Raw genomic sequence first — 22,813 nt, 5'->3', positions numbered from 1 at the left:
CTTTCATTTACTCTCGGCTTACATTACAAGTTGTGAAACATGAGTGAATTATAATTATAATTATCATATTTAGGTAAAAACTTTTAAGAAAAGAAAAATAATATACTAGCAAAAAATAGTCAAGCAGTGAGAAAAATTGCATTGACTTTTTTTAAAAGCGTAATTTTTTTACAATTAATTTTCCACAAACCAAATTGTCTGTTGTCAAATCAAAAAGCGGGAATGAGGAATTTAAGGTTATGACAGTTTTATATCACTTATATTCGTTGTAAAGAATCACTTTGTGTTAATCGTGGCAGGTTGTAAGGAGGTTTTTTTGTCTGTTTGCTTAGCAATTACTTTAATAAATCACCTAATGATGAAATCAGCATGTTCTAGTTTTTGTGGAACTTTCATGTAATAAACTGGTTTTTTTTTTTTTTTTTGGTAAGTAAATTAGTTTATTTTTTCACCTTTAAATATGAATTAACTGTAATATAGCACAATGTATTGGAAAATTATTGAGTAAATTTTGTTTAAGGCTTGATCATTACATCTTGTAACGTATAAACTAAAAATTATTACGGACTCTTAATCAATCATTGTACGTTTATATTTGTTTAATAAGTTGTTTCTACCCCCACTGTTATCGTTTACACAATATGTGAAGTGATAAAACATTTTACCACCTGACCTAGTTCTAATTACATGGGCTTAATTCACTTACAATAGTGTGTAATTACCAAATATATAATAAACCATTTCATAAATGATAAATAAGACAAATTGTAAATATGTACATATTTGAAGTGCTACTTGAACAACTGAATACTACCTGCTTTACACTTTGTAAGATGATATGCAAGAGCTATCAGCAAAGCAAAGCCTTGCATTTCAAAAACAGGATTGTTTTTGAATCTCACTTCCCAATGAAAGCCTGGAATGAGATTGTAGATATTCTTGACTATGGTTATTCTATTTTAGGAGTGGCTGATATCTCATATCAGAGCACAGAAGTGCTGCTTAGTTTTGTTATAACACTATTTTATATTAATTTTTATTAGTATAGTTTTTTACTTTTAATATACAGTTGTAATTTTTATAATGTATAAGTTTATAAATTTTATAATTATAAGGTTATATATATAAATTATGATGTAAATTAATATAAAATGGTGAGAGCTAAAATAAAACCGTACAGCACTTTTATGCTTCGATATGAGATATCAGCCACTGCTTGTTTAAGAATATCTGCAATATCATTCCAGGGTTATTTTAGGAAGTGCGATTCAAAAAGAATCTTCTCTTTACAACAGCAAACACAATGCTTCGCTTTGCTGACTGCTGTTGTGTATCATAATGGAAAGTGTAAAGCAGTTGAATCAGTTGTACAAGAAGCACTTCATTCTACCGCAGGGATTGACTGTAAAGCGTTATTACTACTTTTAGAAATAGCATTTCTGATCAGTGCCACTGGTATGTTCTATGCTTTATATGTATCAGCAGAAAGAATATAGGGACAGCTAATGTAAAGCAGTTAGTCTATCCCTTTCTTTGGGAAACAGCATTTATAAACAGTAATTACTTAGTACAGTGAATACTGGCACATACAAACAATTATTTTATAGGATTGTATGTAAAGTATTTATTATGAACATGATCATACTCGCAAACAAATATACTAACAGATTCTGATAGGTGTTCACACCATAACAAAAGTGGCTGCCATAGGTAAACTGCTTAAATAAAAAATAATATATTCTTTTAAGGTCCTGAGACATGTAGGAAACAAGTGGGTAAGTTTCAACTTTTTTTTAAGCAACCAGTTTATGTTTTTTTTTTTGGGATACTTCAAATGGTTTGACTCTGAAGTAGTCCAACATGTTCTTTTAAAGGAATTATTTTAAATTTAAAAAGAAACCTGTACTTGAGATCCTGTTGTGTTTAATATTTGATTTAGAAAAAAAAACTTTACCTAATAAAATAATGTAGCAATAAAGTATAGATTTTCAGGTAAAATAAAGATAGATTTTTTAAATTTTATTTTCTTAAGTTTATTTTTAATCTTCAGGTTTCTTTCAAAATTTGTTTTTATCAGTTCTTATTTTTATTGTGTTAAAATGATTGAGTGAATAAGAAATTAGATATACAATATAATTTTATAGTCAGTTTTCTGTTATCATTATGAAGTAATATGGCTGTGACAACAGCTCCATTTTATGTCAAACAATTATAAATAAACAGTTTTGTTGTGATGTACTCTACTTTACACATGCACATGTTTTAGACCTATTGCCTTGAATGTTAGCTAAGTCTTCTCAGGATATAATGTAGATAGTCATAAGCAGAGTGGCCACAAAGTCCCTTTCCATATAAAAAAATAAACATTTGTTTGCCATTAGTTTATTTAATATCTTTATATGTAAAACTTACGTTAAATTATGTCCGTATATACACGGTTTTATCAGTCACTAATTATGTGTAGACATTCTCTTCCAAGTTGAAGGATCAAAGTAGTAAAAACAGACCCTGACAACAATTTTCAGCTCATCAACATTAACTAGCCACAAATGGGAATTATTTTTTTTTATTTTGCCCCCAAAGAGGGTTGTCACATGTTATTAAGTCTGACTTCTAAGCAGCCACTGAATTTCAGAACCTCCTAATAATCCACTGTCCTTTAAAAATAGTCACTGAAGTAGTTCCTTACCAACTGACCATAATGAGCTTTACAGCAAGATGGAGCTCCCATCATGTTGTAAAATGACAGTTAATTCCATATCAGTCAGTCAAAACTGAGGAATAACAATTTTCAAGTGTATTAAGATATGAAATGCTATTAACATTCCTTAAAAAAATTTAATCCCATCAGATGTGTTTCAGATATTGTTGCCTACATTATTATATATGATGGGTGGTCTGTGATTTCGTCATAAAAGTGAATATTTTTTTTACACCAAAAATATATGTTCTGAGATTTCTTATTCAGCTAAAAGGCACACTTGTCAGTAAAGAGAACTGGTTTCCATGGTTGAACATTGGGAAACAAGAAGTTTAGAAAAGCTTATTAATATGTTTCCCTTATCTGAACATTAATTGATTAGAAAGCTCATTAACACAAGGTTTAAACAAAAATTTTATTTATTTATGTAGTACCAGGTTATGGATAACACAGAACAGTGACATGATGTCAACAGCACTCTGCAGAGATGTCAAGTAATATGTACACAATGTGTCATGTAAGTGTAAATGTGTAATCTTGGACAGACTCGGCTGACCATTCCTAAATTTGTGGTTAATTGAACTCCAATCACTAAAGAACACTGATATTTACGATCTAATATCCAAATCCCATAAAAGCAGTTACCTTTTTCTAGGAATTTAAATTTAGAAATTTTGACTTCAAAATCAACTGATTTAAACAACGTTTAAATAAGCTGATGATGAGTTCACCACTAGATCATCCTGGTGGGTTTAAACGCAAAATATTTTTTCATTGTTTTATGAACTGTTGGAATATTTAATTTTGAAGATCTTTTCCTGGTTGAATTAAGAGAAGATCATAAAACAAGATTCTTCAAAAGTTTCAGAACTATTCAGTTGACTGGAAGGATGTCCAGGTTCTTTCAAATTGAGGATTGATCTGGAGGAAAAGGCTTGTTTCCTACTTTCAGAGTGATACTGTTGATGGAACTTCCTTGCTAAAGTGCTAAATGAATTGATTTCTTATCCTTTCATAGTGTTTATTTGCATTTGTATCCTTTTGCGCCAATACTAAAAAAAAGCCTTTCTTTAATTGCATACTTGTATGGTATTTTAACTTTACATTAAATAAATCAAAATTTTTATTGAAGACGTGAAAATAACATCAACTTCAATACAGTTGGCAGTTTGTTGAGTTAATGAAAGCAGCTGATTAACATGTATGATTGCCTGATGACAAACGGTACTGTCAACCTGCATGTTATATCATGAAAAGGGACTTTGTGACCACTATGTAGATTAAAACCCTTTAAACTAGATCTAGAATTATCTTCAAAACTGGATTATTTTTAACCCCAATTATTTTAAAATTTGGAAGATATCACTGAAATACTCGTTTTGGCAATCATCTTTAGCAGTTGTATAAGTATCTTTGACAAAGTTAAGTTTGTCTCGCTCTTTTGCCATTGATTTTACTCTAAAGCAGAAGTTAATGACTTGATTCACAAATGATTTTTTCTTGGAAGTCATTGTTTATTGTTCTGCCAAATGAATTATTTTTCAAGAGAACTTCTTTACAAGTCATGAAATCCACCTGTTTCTTGCGATTTTTAAACCAAGACGGTGATTAAATTAAGTTGAAACTTACAGTTCATAAGTTTCTATGATTTGTGTTGTCAGTCTCTTCTTGTCTGTTTTCTTATTGTGTAATCTATTTAATATATTAAATAGATTATTTTTCAGAAGTTTAGCTGTCATTAAACTAATTTTCTAAAGCAGATAATATAAATTTTAACATTTGTGAGTTTTTGGTATGATACAAACACCACATCCCTTATTTCTGAAATATTTTACATTAATCACTTTCATTATGTCTTCAAGATTTCCTCCAGTGTAAATATTATTTTATTTATATTTTTTGATTTTTTTTATTTGTTTCAGAATAGTTGGAACAACATGAATAACAGAATAGTAGCACTTGTTGATATGGACTGTTTTTATTGCCAAGTTGAAGCTAAACTAAATTCAGATCTTCAGGGAAAACCCATGGCTGTTGTACAGTATAATGCTTGGAAAGGAGGAGGGTAGGTACATTTTAAGTTAGGTCAAGCATAAATAAAATGAAGAATGTATTTAACATGCAGGAGGGCTTTATTTATGTTATTATGCTTTATGAAAACCCAAGGTTTTCTACTAGTTCTCTTTATTCCGCCTAAGTCTGCTTCTGCTGATTTAAGAATTTCCTTTTTAACATTCTCTCATTCTTCTTCTACCTTATCTTTTTTACTCAGACCTCTTGCGATGTCCTCCTCAAAAATCTTCTTTACCTCCTCTTCCTCAAGCTTCTCGAAATTCCACCAATTCATCTGACACCTTTTCTTCAGGTGTTTAAACCCCAATCTACATTTCATTATCACCAAATTATGGTCGCTATCAATGTCTGCTCCAGGGTAAGTTTTGCAGTCAAGAAGTTGATTTCTAAATCTTTGCTTAACCATGATATAATCTATCTGATACCTTGCAGTATCACCTGGCTTTTTCAAAGTGTATATTCTTCTATTATGATTTTTAAATTGGGTGTAGGCAATTACTAAATTATACTTCGTGCAAAACTCTATAAGTCGGTCCCCTCTTTCATTCCTTTTGTCCAGCCCGTATTCACCCACTATATTTCCTTCCTTGCCTTTTCCAATGCTTGCATTCCAATCTCCAACTATTATTAAATTTTCATCTCCTTTTACGTGTTTAATTGCTTCATCAATCTCTTTGTATACACACTCTACCTCATCATCATCATGGGCGCTTGTAGGCATATAGACATTAACAATCGTTGTCGGTTTAGGTTTTGATTTTATCCTTATTACAACGATTCTATCACTATGCGTTTTGAAATACTCTACTCTCTTCCCTATCTTCTTGTTCAGTATGAACCCTACTCCTGCCTGCCCATTATTTGAAGCTGAGTTAATTAATCTAAAATCACCTGACCAAAAGTCGCCTTCCTCTTCCCACCAAACCTCACTAATTCCTACTACATCTACATTTATCCTATCCATTTCCCTTTTTAAATTTTCTAGACTACCAACCTTTTTTAAACTTCTAACATTCCACGCTCCGATTCGTAGAATGTTATTTTTTAATTTTCTGGTGACCCCTTCCTTAGTAGTCCCCACCCGGAGATCCGAACGGGGGACTAGTTTACCTCCGGAATATTTTACCAAGGAAGGCGTCTCCATCATTGCTATATGAAAATGCAGTGAGCCACATTTTCTTGGAAAAAAAGCAGCTGTAGTTTTCCATTGCTTTCAGCTGCGCAGTACTCAGAGGACTGAGTGATGTTGATATGGCCGTTTAAGTCATTCTGACTCACGCCCCTAACAACTACTGAAAGAGCTGCTGCCCTCTTTCAGGAATCATTTCTTAGTCTGGCTTTCAACAGATATCTCTCCAATATGGTTGCACCTTCGGTCCAGCTACTCTGTATCCCTGAGCACTCAAGCCCCCTCACCAACGGCAAGGTCTCATGATTCATAGAGGAGGAAGATATGTAATACAAAATCATTTATTTTATGCTCTCCTGTCCTACGTATGTAAATAAAAGAGCAGAAAATGCTCATTTTAGCTTTTTAAATTAAGAAACACTAAACATAATATCATTGTTAAAAATATGATAAATATGAAATTTTCTTTACATGATTGCCAGAAAATAAAAGTTTAACTATAAATGTAATAGTTAACCATCCAATTAACCTGGACTAAATGAAAATGATTTTATTGCAAAACAAATGAAACTTTATGAGAAAACAAATAAATATTAACTGAACATTTATACAGAGCGAGTTAAAAGTATGGAGACTCCTCAACAACTTTAAAACCATTCCAGATGGAATACTGTAACTTTCAGGATAAGATATCTGTCAATTACTTACCTTTTGACAAGAAATAGAATTCTAACCCCTTCTTGGGGGGGATGGCCCAGAGGTTGCAACTCAAGTATTTTAAATGGTAATATCCTTTGGTTAATGTGTCACTGTAAAGGTCTTTTTAAGACAAGAAAAATGGTATAAATAAAAGGTTGGTACAATGTCTGCACCCAAAATGGCAGTGGGTTAAAGTTTGGATTTTGGAAAAATTACATTGATAATTTAAGGAACTATTATTGCAAATAAATAAATAAATTTATAAAAACTTGATTAAATGGATTATACAGAATAAATTTATTTAAAAAAAAAACAACAATTTGTTAAGCATAACGTTTCCTTATTTACTTGCATTTAATTTGAATAAATGTTCAAAATGTCCTCTTTCTGTTATTTGATAATGTGTCAGTCGGTTGTAAAAGAATGATACTGATTATTCAATGATTCCCTAATGATATTTTGTGCTGATTCTTGAATTTTATTTTTAAATAATCAATATCTTGGAATTTATTATGATAAACATTACTTTTTAAATGGCCCCATAAAAAGTAATCCAATGGTGTGACAAGTCTGGTGATCATGCTGGCCATTCTATTTGACCCCTTTTGTTCTGTGCTTGTCTCAATTTTTTTCTGTTTTAATAACATTTCACAGATGGAAATTCAATCCATCAAATGTTTTATTGTTAAATTATGTGGTATCTATTGAGCTTTTTTTGTATCCAGCCTTCTTTAAATGGTTAAAAACTGTTGTATGATTAATGTTTAGTTAGCTACTAAATCATGACTACTAATGTGTTGGTCTTGCTCAGTTGTTACTACGTTTTCATTGACTTTTTCAGTCATTGGCTGACCAGAGCGAGGTTCATCATTAACACCAAAATTTATAGGTTGAGAATGTTTGAACCAGTTTATACTACATGTACGGATATTGCTTCTTGTCCATAAACATCTTAAACTTTTTTTCAGCCTTAGTTGCATTCTTCCCTTTTTGTAATAAAATTTCAAAATATATCAAGTTTTTTTTAATCTTCATCCATTTATAAGACTTAATATCTTGTTAATGTTAGTAACTTAAATAAACTAATATAATCGTAATCTGTATAAAAATACTCAGTGACATGTCTCCTTTCAAAAACATACAATTGTTGGCAGATTTGATTAATATTACCAGAGTTATGCGATCCTAGATACTTACTGGAAGAATTCGAAGAAACGTTTTCCCAATCCCAGTATTACAGCAGGCTTACAGTATTAGTATGATTTGTATATTATTCTTTGTAGATTTCTAGGGTTCCTCTTTAACAGTACCTCTCTCTGTATCCCTCTGTTTCTTCAAAATGTATATTTCATTGTTCTCAAGCTCAGTCAATTACTAATTGACTGAGCCAGTTATAATGACAAAGAGCAATTGGTTGGTCTTGACAGCTCAATTTTCTGTATTTGTGTTCCTTTTCTTTGTAGCCTGTTTTTTGTCCTAGTAATTGTTTCTTTTTTTATTTTTTAGGTTAATTTTCTTAAATTAAATAATTGATCACACTTTTATTATGTTAATAAGTTTTTATTAACAAAAATGCCTAAAATATTTTTTTGGACTTTGTACTTTGATTTAATGTAAATAATATGAAGTCAACAAAATAAATATTATGGTAGGCTAATTGAAGAGTGAAGATCAGAACAAGAAAGAAAGTGGATGAATGCCAATATTTTGACTCTATGACACTGAAGAACATTTGTATTGTATCAGTAGTTTTTAAATTTGTATTTAAAAATGTATTTATTTTAAATTAGGTAACTGAAAAAAATTTAATTAATAAATTATTTAATTTTGAATGTTAGAATAATTGCTGTCAATTATGAAGCTAGAGATAGAGGAGTATCACGATATATGAGAGGTAATGAAGCAAAAGATAATTGTCCTGAAATTGAGTTGGTACGTGTTCCATCAGTTCGAGGCAAAGCAGATCTCACCAAGTAAGTAGTATTTAAAACTTTTACATTATTAAATAATGTAGTAATTTATATTTTTAAAAATGATATTACAGTAGGACCCCAATAATTTGTCAGCTTTGGGATCGAGGGGATGATTAATTAACGGAAATGAATCAAATTTAGTCAAATTTAGTCAATTCTAAACTTTTTTGCTAGATTTTTTTTTTACATGTTTGCTCCACAAGTACAGTATACAGTACAGTACAGTATAGGTATGACACTAGTACGAACAGCTGACTCACACGACGCAAAGTTCAATACTGTAATGAATTTCAGAAACAAAAAGGAAATGATGTAGAGTATTTTTTATGAAGTATTATAGTGTAAGAAATATGTAAACACTGATTAGTTAATAGCACCCAAATGAAAATGTGTATATGAATGAAAGATGTGTAAAGTAATTTTATCAGTTCTTTTCTCATGCAATTACTGTAATTTATACATAATGTGCAGCAGGCTCATATAAAAATATTGATCGTAGTTAAGGGTGAATCTTTATGCTCTAGGTCTAAACAGGTAAGAGTCTTTTTATTAATATTTAATTTACCTTTGTGTATCAGCATTGTACCTCTAAAATAAAAATCACAAATTCGCCAGAGGGGGTTACAAATTATTGAATGAGATGAATTAACGGGTGATGAATTGTTGGGGCTCTACTGTAATAAAGTGTAAACTAATTAAAGTAGCAGAATTAGTATTTTATGTGTTTATAAAATTATTTCTGATTTAATAAATATATTTTCTTGCTAAGATGCATACGTGAGAAGTGGTTGTAAGTAGTATACAAATAAAAAGTGCTTGATTAAAAAATAGACCTAATACTACTTTATTCTAAAATGCAAACATGGAAATAAAAATAAAATAAATAGAAGTAAAATTAATGGAAGTCCATTAATTTTTTTAAAAATTAATTTCCTTTGTAAATTATAAGAAATTCCTTGTAAATTATAACCCATTTAGTATGTCTTCTTAAATGGGTTTCTTGTAAGTTTCATTAACATCAGTGCCATCTGGAACATTTTAGAGGAAGGAACAGCATCATAGTTCTGTAAAAATATTGTGGACGGATATACAAAGTATTTAGAAAGTAATATTACATTTTAAAATAAAAGTTTGAATCATATTTTGTCATGCTGATGTATAAAAAAAATGTATCAGAAATATGAGAGTGGGTTGGGGCATGTTTGATTGTCACATGTATTTTTTTTATACATTTATTCTCGTAATTTTGGCTTATAATAAAGCTTAAGAATAAAAGCTTAACTATCTAACAATCAGCAGTATTAATCTTGGTTGTCTGTATTATGTTGTGTTGACAAATTTATAAGCTGTCGTGCAGAATCTGTAATATTCAGGGGAGAAACCTGCTGAAATGGACAACTATTTAAGTTTTTAGAAGTGGTTAAATCTATGTCCAAATCTTAGTGTTTATTTTTACTGTATTTTATCTTCTCTTCCTGTAGGAGTGCTTTTACATTCCTAGCTCTTTTTGTCACCATTTTTACGCATTAAATTTTCTTGATTTGTTATTGAGATTTATAAAAATGAAACTGATTTTTTGGATTTTCTTTAAGGGTAATTTTTTAAGTTAGTAACCTTATAAAATGTAAAAAAAAATTAAATTAAATAAAAGATAATTCACTTGAACAAAAAAGGAAAACAAAAATTTGGTTATTTTTACATAGTTTTACCTGAAACTCTAACCATTTTTTTAACATTTGAGGAAAATAAGAACTGGTTACATGAACAAGCTATTTGACTGAAGATGTTCAGCCAACATCTGTAACCATATCATATTCAAAAGTGCAAGCAAATAATTAAAATGATGTTGGGACAAGCATTTTGTAAAATAACCTTAGGAAAACTGACAATTAATCTGCAATTTCTCGCATAAATAATTTTCACTGATTAACTTGTATTTAATCTAAACCGATTTTTACAGAAAACATTTTTAGCATAAGAAAGTCCTCTTGACGATACGCAGTCAAGGTTTCAGCAATCATTTTCAATCAGTTTTTGAGCTTATGTCATTAATGACTCACTGATTGATCAATGTTTCCTTTCAGCATGATTGAACACTAAAAATCATTTTTTAGAAAATTTGTTACCACTTATTTGGTTGAAGTCTTCTGGATACTAGGAATAACATGTGTTTCATGGACATTGCGGTCCACCACACTTCAATGTCAATGTCTATCAGTACTTAGGTGATTTATTTCCTGAAAGGTCCGAATTGGTCGTGCAGAATCAACAGCTTGCCGGTATGATCACCTGATCTAAAGCCAATAGATTTTCACCTTTGGGAAGATGAATGGTTTACAGTGTACCAGTGCTCAGTGTTGAAGATCTTCAGCTGAGAATTGAAAAAAGTTTTCAGTATATCGGGGTTTGTAAGGGTGAGACAGTTGTCAATTCCTCAGCATCTGCAGTATATTACCTTCAATGGAAGCTGTTTCAAACATTTGCTTTAGGGAATTGTAAAGTGAAACTGGTGTGTAATTATTTATGTTTACTTATTGTTTATATGATTTAAATTCTGTTCTTATTTTGATAATTCTGCTGTTTATTGTAATTGTGTAGAAAATTCTATTGTTTTCCTATAATGAGAGATAATCTTGACTCAAGAAGTAAATCATGTAAAATGGTAAATCATCACAACAAAATGTAAATCATGACAACTGTGTTGTTAATCTAATTAAATTAATAAATAAATAAAAAAGCTGCTAAAGTGTTGCATAACTTTTCCAGCAGTGCAGGTCAAGTAATGAAAGTAAATTCTAAGTAATGGAAAAAATTGCCTCTTATCTTGGGTCCAGGATATAATATAGGTGTCAAAGTTACTTTAATTTTAATAGCCCTTTAAGTGATGAAAAAAATAAAACATTTCTTTTTGTTTTAATAATAAAAATTAAAATAATTAGAGTCAAAAAACAAAGTATATATTTTTTATGATGAATAAATCTTAAGAAAGGTTTTTCTAAAAATATTCATTTATAAGTTAAACTTCATGAATTTGCTTAAGTAAAGTTTTCTCTAAATCTAACACTTTCTTCGATAAAGTCTAAAATAAGAAAGAGAAAATTTTCAAAAAACTTTTCTGCAGTTTAGGTCCAGGATCTATAAATTAAAAGATTATAGACATTCTTGATAATTCTATATAAGTATAAATTTTCAAAGAATCATTGAAAAATATTTAAACCTTCAAAAGAACAAAAAACACATTTCAATTTTAAGAGGTAGGTGGGGGTTGATTTTTTGAAAAAAAAATGTATTATATATACATGCATTGTTTGTAACAGATTTGCTTTAATAAAATTTTCTTTAAAATGCCTCTGAAGAAAATTAAAATTGGTTTCTTCACGATAACCTCTGAGCCCTTTAAAAAATTAATGTGATCAGTGTAGAAATATTTGAGCCAAATTTCAAGAAAATCAGTTGGGTCAATCCTTAGGTATAAGGCCAGAAACATTGACCTGATGTCCCATTTTTGACAAGTCAACATACTTTCCCCTTAATTATAACTAATTCAGCTATATTTGTCAGGAAAGTAAAAAAAAAAATAAATAAATAAATAAAATGGCTGTCATTTTGCAATATAAATAATATCCCAAGTTAGTTCATTTACTGAATTTTTTAGAAAAATTTGGTGTAAACGTATGTGGGTACCTATTATTAAAATTCCAATCCTATGTGGAAGTATAAATTTTTCTTTTAAGACACAAAATGGCAAGTAGAAAGGGGAAGTCACCATTTTTTTTGTTCATTTCAATAGAGTAAAGTTTAAAAATGAATAGTGCACTTTTTTGTGCACTCCCCATATCCGACCTCTATGACTCCTCAGTGTGTCTGACTGACATAGTACAGTAATGTATCTTGATTTGTACATGCATTCTTAAAATTGTCAGTGTGTTGAGTCACCAAAACTGATTATCATATTATCACGTCGTATTGGGGGAAGTATGTACTGTACTACTGTACAGTCTTGTCTACATACGTGGAATAAAAGTTTTTAAATTTTATTAGTCACTACCATAGTGTTCGTTTGTTACTGCATAAGTTTATCGACAGTGTTGCTATTACTGTGAATTTTGCAATCAGGGTACTGAATCTTTGTTAGTTTTAATGTAAGTTTACTAATGGCTATTCAAAAATGAAAATGCATATTGTGTTCATAGCAACAGATGCTTCAAGTGCTTGAATGATCTGATAAGAGTGAGTCTATGCAAAAGCTATCTTTAGAATTGGGAGTTGGCATTACCACAATTAAAGATTGGAAGAAAAACAGAAAGGCGCTTGAAGTTCATACCCTGACTGTTGAAGGAAAAGATGCGTTAAAAAACCGAAAAATGCTGAGAAAGCCTAAATTGGAACTCGTAGAGAGTGCTTTATGGTTTTGGTTCTGCCAAGAATGCTGGAAAGGAACTCCTCTATCTAGACCCATTATACAAGAAAAAGCAACAATGATCCTGTACAAGAAACTGAAAGGGGAAGATGAAAAATTCACAGCAAGTGAAGGATGGCTTCACAGGTGGAAGAAACAAAGAATTTAACAAGTTGCCATTGTTGGGAAAACATTGTAAGCCAATGATGCCACTGCAAATAAATTTGTGGTAAAATCGAAAAAGTTAATCGGAAGATAAAAATCTGAAACTTGGCCAACTGTACAATATTGATGTTAAGTTACAAAATGTTCCTGAAAAGAACTCTTACATCAAAATTTAAAAATATTACTGGTACCAAGCTGACAAAGGATAGAATTACAAATGCTTTGTTCAACAACGCCAATGGAAGGCACAAACTGCTGTTATTTGTTATTGGGAAATTCAAAAGGCCTAGAGCATTTAAGAATTTGAGTTTATCTTCCCTGCCTGTTTATTATTGTAACCAGGATTCTGCCTAGATGGACTGCAATCTTTTTAAAAACTGGTTTTACAATGAATTTGTACCGTTAATCGAAAAGAATTTAAAATCAAAAAAATCTTCCACTAAAAGCTCTTCTTTTGGATAATGCACAAAGTCACCCAAATGAAAATGAATTACAAAAAGGAGAAATTAAAACAATATATCTACCAGCTCATGTAACCCTCTCATCCAGTCTATGGATCAGGTCATGATCACATAGTGAAACAAAAGCTATAGTTGAAAGTATATTGGATCCATTCTTGGAAAAAAAACGGAGGAGACCTATGACCTTTGTAAAGCAATGAAAGATCTGAATATTAAAGATATGATTTACATGGTTGCAGAAGCTTGGTAGGAAGTAAAACAACAACCTATCTATAAAACAACATTAAGAAAAACCTGGGAGAAACTGTGGCCAAGTATGAAGCCAGAAAACAATATTTCCACAGGAAATGAAGCCCGTAATGATATAAAGACAATGGTCCAAGATCTCCAAGCCATGAATTTTGATATTGAACATGGTGACATAATAAATGGCTTGCTGAATAACATGATTTTGATGAGGCTAATATTAATGAAGAACTGAATGACAGTCAGATAATTGTTAAAGTTGTACAACAGGTTCGAATGATGAGATAGATGATGAAAATGCTCCAATTACCAAGGTTTCTCACACGATGCCAAGCATGCATTCAGTATTGCTCTATGGTATTTAGAACAGCACCAGAATTCAACCTGTATGGATATTTTATAGAGAATGAAGTGTAGACAGCAGCCAAGTCCAGGATATTGACTTTAAAACAAAAAAATTAAAGGCTTTCTGTTAACAATAGATCTAATAAATCTATTTTGATGTACAGTTAATTTTTTATTAATTAATAAAAAAATAATTTCTCAGTTAATTGGCCATAACTGAGATAAAGAGTTTAATATGCATTGTCTTTTTAAGAATAATTATAAATACAGTACTGCACAATATATTTACTGTAAGTTTTATTTTGTTTCATCATTGTGGTACTGTGAGTTTATGTTCTTTATCTCTTCAATAATAATCAAATATTTCACTCTGTAACATCATGTAAGTAAAATTAAATATTTCTTCCTTTATTTATTTACTGTTCTTAAAAATTCCATAATACACTCTTGTCTTTAATGTTCATTATATTTTAATAATGATTTTTTACTCTTCACAATATCTGACTTTTTTTCATTCTGACCATTGCTTGGATCCCATGGGTGATGGATAAACACGATTCATAAGATATATCTTATATATATATATATATATATATAAGATGAAAGATTCATGAAAGTATCACAAATATATATATATTTGTGATACTTTCATGAAAAATTAAGGTAAGATATATCTTACCTCAATATTCTGTACTAGGTGGTTTATTTAATAGAATTTAATTATATAATATATATATACATACATACATACACACACTCAGGATGTTTCTAAAATGGTGGGCTAAATATACTTTTTTGGATTCTACTTGTAAAAGTAAACAAAAAATATTTGGAGAAATGGCAATTTCTCCTTCCTTCCCCTTCCTATCTGCCATTTAATATTTTTATGTAAAAATTTATATCTCAAGTTCAAATAGAAAAATCAGACTTTAATATTTGGTAAGTGTCGTGGTAATAAAGTCTTAAAATTAGCAAAAAACCTTAAATACCCTTCACAAATTACAAAATGGCAGCCATGTTTATTTATCAATCTGTTATATCTCCATAAATATTATTTTTATCAAATTCTATGTTACTTGATAAAATATTAAGCCTTTTATTTTGAATAAAATTACATTTTATTTTTTTAAATCTGTTAACAAATAGCCAAGTTATGGCAGAAAATTGATGTAATTTTATGTCCGTTTTCATGTCCTCCACTTTACGTTCAATCTGATTAAATATTAATTGTTTTTATTTATAGATATTACTAAATTGAAGTTGGACTTTACTGTGGAATGTTAATGTTATTTGCTTTGAATTTTCCAGATTAAAATGATGTTTGCTTATAATATTAACTTTTATTGCACCAGTTCCTGAGTTTTCTAGTAGATATCCAAAGAAATTATTTAGAATATCCAAAAATAAAATAAATTAAAAAATATTTTATTTTCATCATCATAAAATAAAATATATTATATAATTGCTGGGAGTACTGTTCAACCTTCTCAATATTTTAAGGGTACACTTTGCCAACCATTCTGAACATGTTGGTAGGATTAATTGATTTTGTTTTCGCAACAACAGCTAACATGTATCAGTCTTGATTATTAATTTTCCTTCAAAATTAGCTTTATTAACTCTATAAAAAAATAATTAAAACTATTTTTTGGATCCCTTACTTAATTTATCATTAGTACATGCAAAATTGACTATCTGGTCTATGAAAATTGGGGATATTAGTTTTGCTGTGACAACCCCTCATTTATAATCTTATTAATATATATCCATGAAACTGAGCAACTCCATGCATTTGATATCCAGTAACATGGATCTTTTATATATATAGTTCTATGATTAAGAGTTCTAAGATTCGAATCCTTGTAAAGGCACTGCTTTTATGTAGATTTGAATGCTAGACTGTGGATACCGGTGTTGACCTGAGTCTGTTCAAGAGTATGCATTTACTGGTACCTTAACACTTACACCCCAGACTTCGAACAGATACCTTGGCGTCTATGCAGACTAATGTTGACGTCATTTCACTGTGCTGTTACTCTGTAACCTGGTATCACATAAATAAAAAACCTGATTATATATATATAAATCTGATTATAAAGTAATTTTTATTTTTAACTCTTAACTATTGTTAAACTTCTTCAGAGGTCTTCAAAGAAGCTTAATAGAGCCAAAAGTTAGCATAGATGCAGATAAAGTTTTTTTATCTAACCTTTTTTTAAAAAAAAAATATTTTAATAGATTTTAAAAACAAGGTATATCATCGATATTAAATTAGTAAAATATTAGGAGCTTGTTACTGCAGTAGTGCTATTTGAAATGAAGATATTGCAAGAAAGTTTATTGTTACATTCTTTTTGTAAAGGAATATTTCCATTCTTATAGTTCAAATTTTAAATAATTTGTGGTCATCAAATATATTGTCCATTGGTCAAATAAGGTTGTCATTGATGTATGAGTATTTATTTTTCTAACTAAATCAGCCTTTTTTAACTATTTCTATAATTAATTTAAACAGTTATTTATCTTTTTTAATCAATCTTGTGATTGCACTGAAACATGTATTATAATGACGCATTTCAGAATGTGTTCAATCATGACAATCGGAAATATTGCACGTTGCAGGTTGCCACTTTTCACATTAAAAAAAATCGCAATAACTAAAAAAAAATTGAATAAACAATTTCTGCAGATTTAAATATGTCACAATTTGCAATAATTAAGTACACAGACATATTGTAGGTATGCTATTTTGGAAATATAAAGAGACCACTTTCAGTGAGTTATCATATAACATCATATTGTCAGTATCTAAGTTGAGAAACTCACTCAGAATTAAATGATTAATGTAATGTTTTAGATGTATGAAGATATTCTTTCATTATGATGAAATGGGTGGTAGTGCTTCTATGTGAGACTCCTTACTATTGACTAGCCATGCATTTTTTTTCTTTAAATATATATATTTGATTTTGTATCTCTTGGTTAAAAAATGGTCGTCTGTTTTCATGTAGCTACTATCTATTTTAGTAATCAGGTATTACTCTTTTTATCACTTGTTTTCAGGTATCGTGATGCCAGTAGAGAAGTATTTAATGTTATTTGTGAGTTCAGTGATTGTGTGCAACGAGCTAGTATCGATGAAGCTTATATTGATTTAACAGAGAATGTTAATAAACGTCTCATTTGTGATGAACAAGTAACACCTACACATCTTCCCACTTCATTTGTTGTTGGTTATTCTTCACAGGGAAATAATAATGAAGGTATAATATTTTATAAATTTCAGTGAAACCATTTTTAGAATTAACATAGAATGTTCTTGGTTCCTTTTTGGAAAATTCTGCCCAATGGCTGTATTAAATTGATTTATAAAAAAGCTTGATTTTTGGGTTAATTTATTTCTTGGAGTGCAAATATTACTGATAAATTTACAACAAAAAAAATTAAATTACTTATAGTGTATGTAAATAATCAATATTACCAAGTTATTTTTATCTCAGAAAAAAAAACAATTTATACAAAATTAGAAGAATAAAGAAAAGATTTAAACAAATTATATTTATTTATTCTTTTTTATAATTTGCTTTTTTTTAAATCAAAAATAAATATTCTTGTTTCAAAATGTGTTAAAAGATACAGGATTTAAAAAATATATATTTATGTTGCTGAGAAGTGCTATGATCTGTTTTAGATTTTAGTTCTCTTAACCCATTAAACACAATTTTTTCCTAAAAATGTTGGATCTTGGTACTGTTTTTTGTAGTAAGTATGACATGTCTATAAAGAGTTATTATTTTATTGGCTAAAATATTCCCATAAGATAAACCTAGTATTGAAGACAGTTTTTTTATTTTAAAATTTATTTCTTGAGTTTATATGGGGAATTGTTAAATATTTAATTACAAATAACATTTAATTTTTTTTCTAGTAGGCAATTTATGTGAAACATAAGTAATTTTTCAGTCCATTTGGTAAAAAAAAACAAATTATAAAAAATGTATGTAATTTTTTTCTAAACTCTGTTTAGTTCCAATTTTATTTGGTTTTAATGTCAACAAAGACACAAGCTTGATCAACACTGTTAAATTGCTTAACTGTTAATTTTTTTTAAAGAGAATTAAACATTTATGCAATTGATCAATATAGGAAAAAATTACTTAGACTAATACATGTGATCTATGTGGGGTGGCTGAAGTGTAATGCACACTGAAACATGACAGTAGAACAAAGTGTCATATGAAGCGACAAGTGCCGCCATTTATCTTGTAACATACATTCCTACTAGTAGTAACATTCCAAAATTTGTTGATAAATGCTGTCATTTTCTGTCACTTGCCAATGTTAAAGAATCAAGTGTGCCTGCAATGTCAATGTGTCCAAAACAATGTACAAAGATTGAATTTTTAGTAATGGAAAAGTGAACACTAGTGGCACTCATGAGCAATAAAATTTTGTGCATCAGAAACTGTTAAAGCAAATATTGAGGATGAACATGGCAGTTGTTAAACAGTTTTTGTGACTGATGAGAAACACCAAAAGAAGATAGATGAATTGATGCAACATGACCGTTGCATTTCACAACAATGCATCACCACCCAGGTAAAAGAACAAGTAGAACACATTATTTCACATCTGAGTTTCTGTAATGTATGTTTATGATGGATACAATGTGAACTTACAGAAAAGGACAAACAACAATGAATGGATTGCTTTGAATAACTTCTGAAACATTATCATGATGATGGAAATGACTTGTTTTTCAGTGTTATGAGGAGAGACAAAATTTGGGTGCATCATTACGACCTAGAAGAAAAACTGCAGAGCAAGAAGTACTGGCATTATGGTTATCCACAATAAAAACAATTCTCTGAAAAAATTTTTTCAGTGTTCTGGGATTCCAAACACTTCTATGTGACTGACTACCTAGAATCTGGGTCAGCTGTAAATTCTGTGCATTGTATTGAGATGTTAAAACACTTAGGAGTCATAGTTATCTCAATATATTGTGTTTGACAATCCATACAACTAATAATTCTGCAACACGTCAAGGATTATGTGGGATTATAGAGTGGTTAGTATGAGGAAAATAGGACGGTCAAGGAAGAGGCATAGGGAGCAGTTGTGACTGAGTGGTTGAGTCTATGGCAATAAAACAGAGTGTATGGCTTACTTATAACGTTCATGATGATGATTATTTACATATATATATACACATCATGTGCAACTGTTGAGGCTCTTGTGAGGTTGAAATTTGAACCTATTCTATACCTTAGGTACTCACCAGATATCTTGTCCTTTAAGTTTCATTTCTTAAAGAAGGATATTAATGTTATTCATTTCATCATAGGTGATGAACTGGGAGATTCAGTGAAGTTGTGGATCAAGGAAATACTATTAATATTCTTCATTGATAGGATAACTGTAATGGTGAAATCATAAATGGAAAGAAATCTGTAAATGCTGATTACATGGAAAAAAAACTTTTTGCAAGAAATAAAATGTTCTTTTATGCAATACTTGTTTTATTGACAATTTCTCTTTATCTGAGAGTTATGAGTGATTGTGCTATTTCAGTCACCTCCTCATACAATGGCAGTCAAATGATGTGGACTTTCAAACCTAAATGGAAGGGTACATCTTTTGTATTTGTGCCTCAAAAATTTCGGGATGAGTCCACTTGTCAGTTACAAAAATTGTTTAAACCTCCTTATAAACAGTAGGGATGCCAATCTAGTTCGTAGTTTTGCTGCAGATTTTTTTAATAATAGCTTTATTTTTAAGTTTTTGTAATTGTTTGTTAATTAGGCTAGGTTTCTATTCCCACATAACTGGTGTTATTTAACCTTAAGATGCATTTTACTGTACTATTATGGCAATGAAAATACAGTCTCACAGTGTTTTGCTGTAACTGTACTCTTTGTGTATTGCTATCAGCCGCTGCTGTGTAAAATGACTCAATTTATTTAGTAATATAAGGGAATAGTATCATTAGGCTATAAAATGTTACTCATAGATCTAATTTCTGTAACAATTACCAAGAGAAACAGCTGTTTTGAACATTCCTTTACTGTGCGTGTTCCTCCCACAATGCTGCCATCATTCTGATTTCCGCCACATCGTTCAATGTTGTTATTCAGTTAATTATGCTTTCACAATTCTTCTATAAAAACAGTTTTTACAGTATGTTTGCTTTCCATAATGTATTAGCTGTCTCGGGATTAATGAGTAGGGTTGGCAGGCTGCATACATCCAAGCGTAGGATGTTAGCATTAGCGGTTTGGTCTGTCAGCCTTTATGCAGTTATGGTCTGGCAGCGAGCCCTGTATAAGAGAAAGGCAGTAAATAAGTTGGAGAGGCTACAGAGGCGGTTGGCAATTGGGGTGGCGTGCGTATATTGGACGGTCTCAACAGAGGCCATTCTGGTCGTATCATCGCTCCCCCCTTTAGAATTACTGGCGGCGGAAAGAATAGAGAGAGCCATGTGGGGAGGATTTAAAAGGAATGCCAGGGAAGAACTAGAGGTTAACTGGCAAAATAGATGGGATACAGCTGAGATTGGGCGGTGGACATGGTGACTGATCCCATTCATAAAGCTGTGGTTTTGGAGGTGCTCTCATTTGAGCTCATCCAGTGTCTGACGGGCCACAGCTGTTTTAACAGCTACCTTTTTAAGAGGAGGAGGAGGAGGAGAGTTGAGATATGTCTACTGTGGGGAGGTAGACACAATGGAGCATACTATTTTCCATTGCTCGAGATGGGTGGAAGAGAGGCATGAGGTACTTTGTAGAGTTGGAGTAGTAATTCCAGAGAACACAACCGAGACTATGCTTCATGGAGGGCAATTGGAAGATGATAGCTGGATTGATAAGTAGGATCATGAAGAAGAAGGCCTTAGAGGAGGTTGAAGGGGATAATGCTTGAGTGAAATGTTTGTATAGGGATGGGCGGATAGCCCCATTCAGGAGGGGTGGGATGCCGAGGTCTCCCACTTTTGATGAGTGAACGGGGACTGCTGAGGAGGTAGGCAATGAAGTAAAGACTGAGTCCCAGTGGGTGAGTCCCTTTGGGGGCATTTTGAGGCAGGCAGTGGAAAGGACTTAGACCTGACGGATTGGGTGATGCTGCTGGGAATGTCATAGCCAGGCTCAGCATTGCCATCCAGGATGTTAGAGGCTGAAAAGCACCTCTCCCAAGAATGAATGTGCCAACCGTGGCAGGGAGGTTTGGGTTAGGAAAAAAAAGGTTATAAAAATATTGTGTTTATAATATGAGTTTTCTTTCTTTACAATTTATTTTATTTGTATGCACTTGATTTCTTGTTTTTAATCTGCGTTTTAGGGTTAGTTTTTGTAGAAAGTAAACAGTTTAAATGTGGCAGAAAATAGTGCTTATGTGATTGATAATGAAGTAGCAAGGTTGTTATTAGATGATGTAGCATCAGACTGATTTCTCTGATGCTGAACATTTATATATTGTTACATTAGATGAGACTGATGATGAGGATGAATTTGGTAGTGTAATGCATAATGGTTCTGGTGATGCAGTAGACCTGCAAGATGAGATTTTTAATAGAAAGACTGATTTATTTTTTGGGGATGCATTACAAGTCAGTAATAACTTGAGGTTTAAGTTTGATGACTTGTATAACTCTGAAACTGGTTTGTGCATAGATCCATGTTTTGAGATTTATCACATTAAGAAAACCTTTTAAGCTAACTATATACTTCCTTTTTCATGCTAAAACATTTATTAATCACTATTCTAGAATGTTTACTGTTTAAGTTTGAAATATTATATGCATATCTTATGCAGAAGTTAAAGTAAAGTAAATTCAACTAACATGCTTGTTTCTGTACTGTTATTTAAAAAAATCCCATGCAAATACGGGGGTCAGAGTTACTTGCATAACTAACATGTTTTAAAGGGTTAATTAAGTAGTGGTTAGTTTAGTTTTTACTGTTTTTGTTATAAAATAGTTCTTATTATTGTGTATCTGTTATTAATGGTTAGTTAACTCTTTATTCAGTTATTGTGAGTATACTTCAAGACCATTTAATTTTTTCCAAAACTATATTTGAATGTGAGTAAACTTTTGCAATCAAAAGCACAATACGTTGTGAAATTTTTTCCATTTAGAAATATTGTATTTAACAGTTATTTTGATTAAATAATGATGTGATGTAATATATTTGTTGTGTACATCATGAAGATCAATAACTGTTACAGTAAAATACAGAAATAAAATTTCTGTATGCATGATTCTCTTGTAGGTTAAGTAATGTGTGTGTGGGTATGCACACAGTTAGTAAGTCTGTTATTTTTGTTTAGATGAAAGAACAGCAGGTATCTATAAGTGGTTGTCTGAAGTTTATGATGATGAATTAAATGGAACACAGTTACAGAGATTAGCTATTGGAGCTGTTATTGTAGAAGAAATGAGAGCAGCAATTTTTAAGAGAACAGGGTTTAGATGTTCTGCTGGAATTGCTCATAATAAGGTCTGTTAAATCATTTTGATTTTTGATATTTTAAACAATAATTTATTAAAATATCAATCTAATACATTTCAAGATTAAGACATTCAAAAAATTTAAATTGTGCAAGGTTATGATGATGACTTTG

At 30.7% G+C, this 22,813-nt stretch overlaps 1 protein-coding gene across 1 annotated transcript in view; it reads left to right on the top strand.

Moving 5' to 3' along the window:
• The first annotated feature begins 4,638 nt into the window (after window positions 1–4,638).
• The window catches only part of PolH (DNA polymerase eta), a 33,762-nt gene continuing 15,587 nt past the window's right edge, over window positions 4,639–22,813 (top strand). The window contains exons 1-4 of the mRNA XM_075357833.1: window positions 4,639–4,766; window positions 8,441–8,575; window positions 17,255–17,454; window positions 22,520–22,689. Coding sequence (XP_075213948.1) covers window positions 4,639–4,766; window positions 8,441–8,575; window positions 17,255–17,454; window positions 22,520–22,689 — 633 coding nt within the window. The remainder of the gene's footprint in view (window positions 4,767–8,440; window positions 8,576–17,254; window positions 17,455–22,519; window positions 22,690–22,813) is intronic.

Source organism: Lycorma delicatula, chromosome 2, assembly GCF_047948215.1.
Source record: "Lycorma delicatula isolate Av1 chromosome 2, ASM4794821v1, whole genome shotgun sequence".
Classification (NCBI taxonomy): domain Eukaryota; kingdom Metazoa; phylum Arthropoda; class Insecta; order Hemiptera; family Fulgoridae; genus Lycorma; species Lycorma delicatula.
Note: the sequence above shows the minus strand (reverse complement) of the source record. Positions and strands in the feature narration are given on the sequence as shown.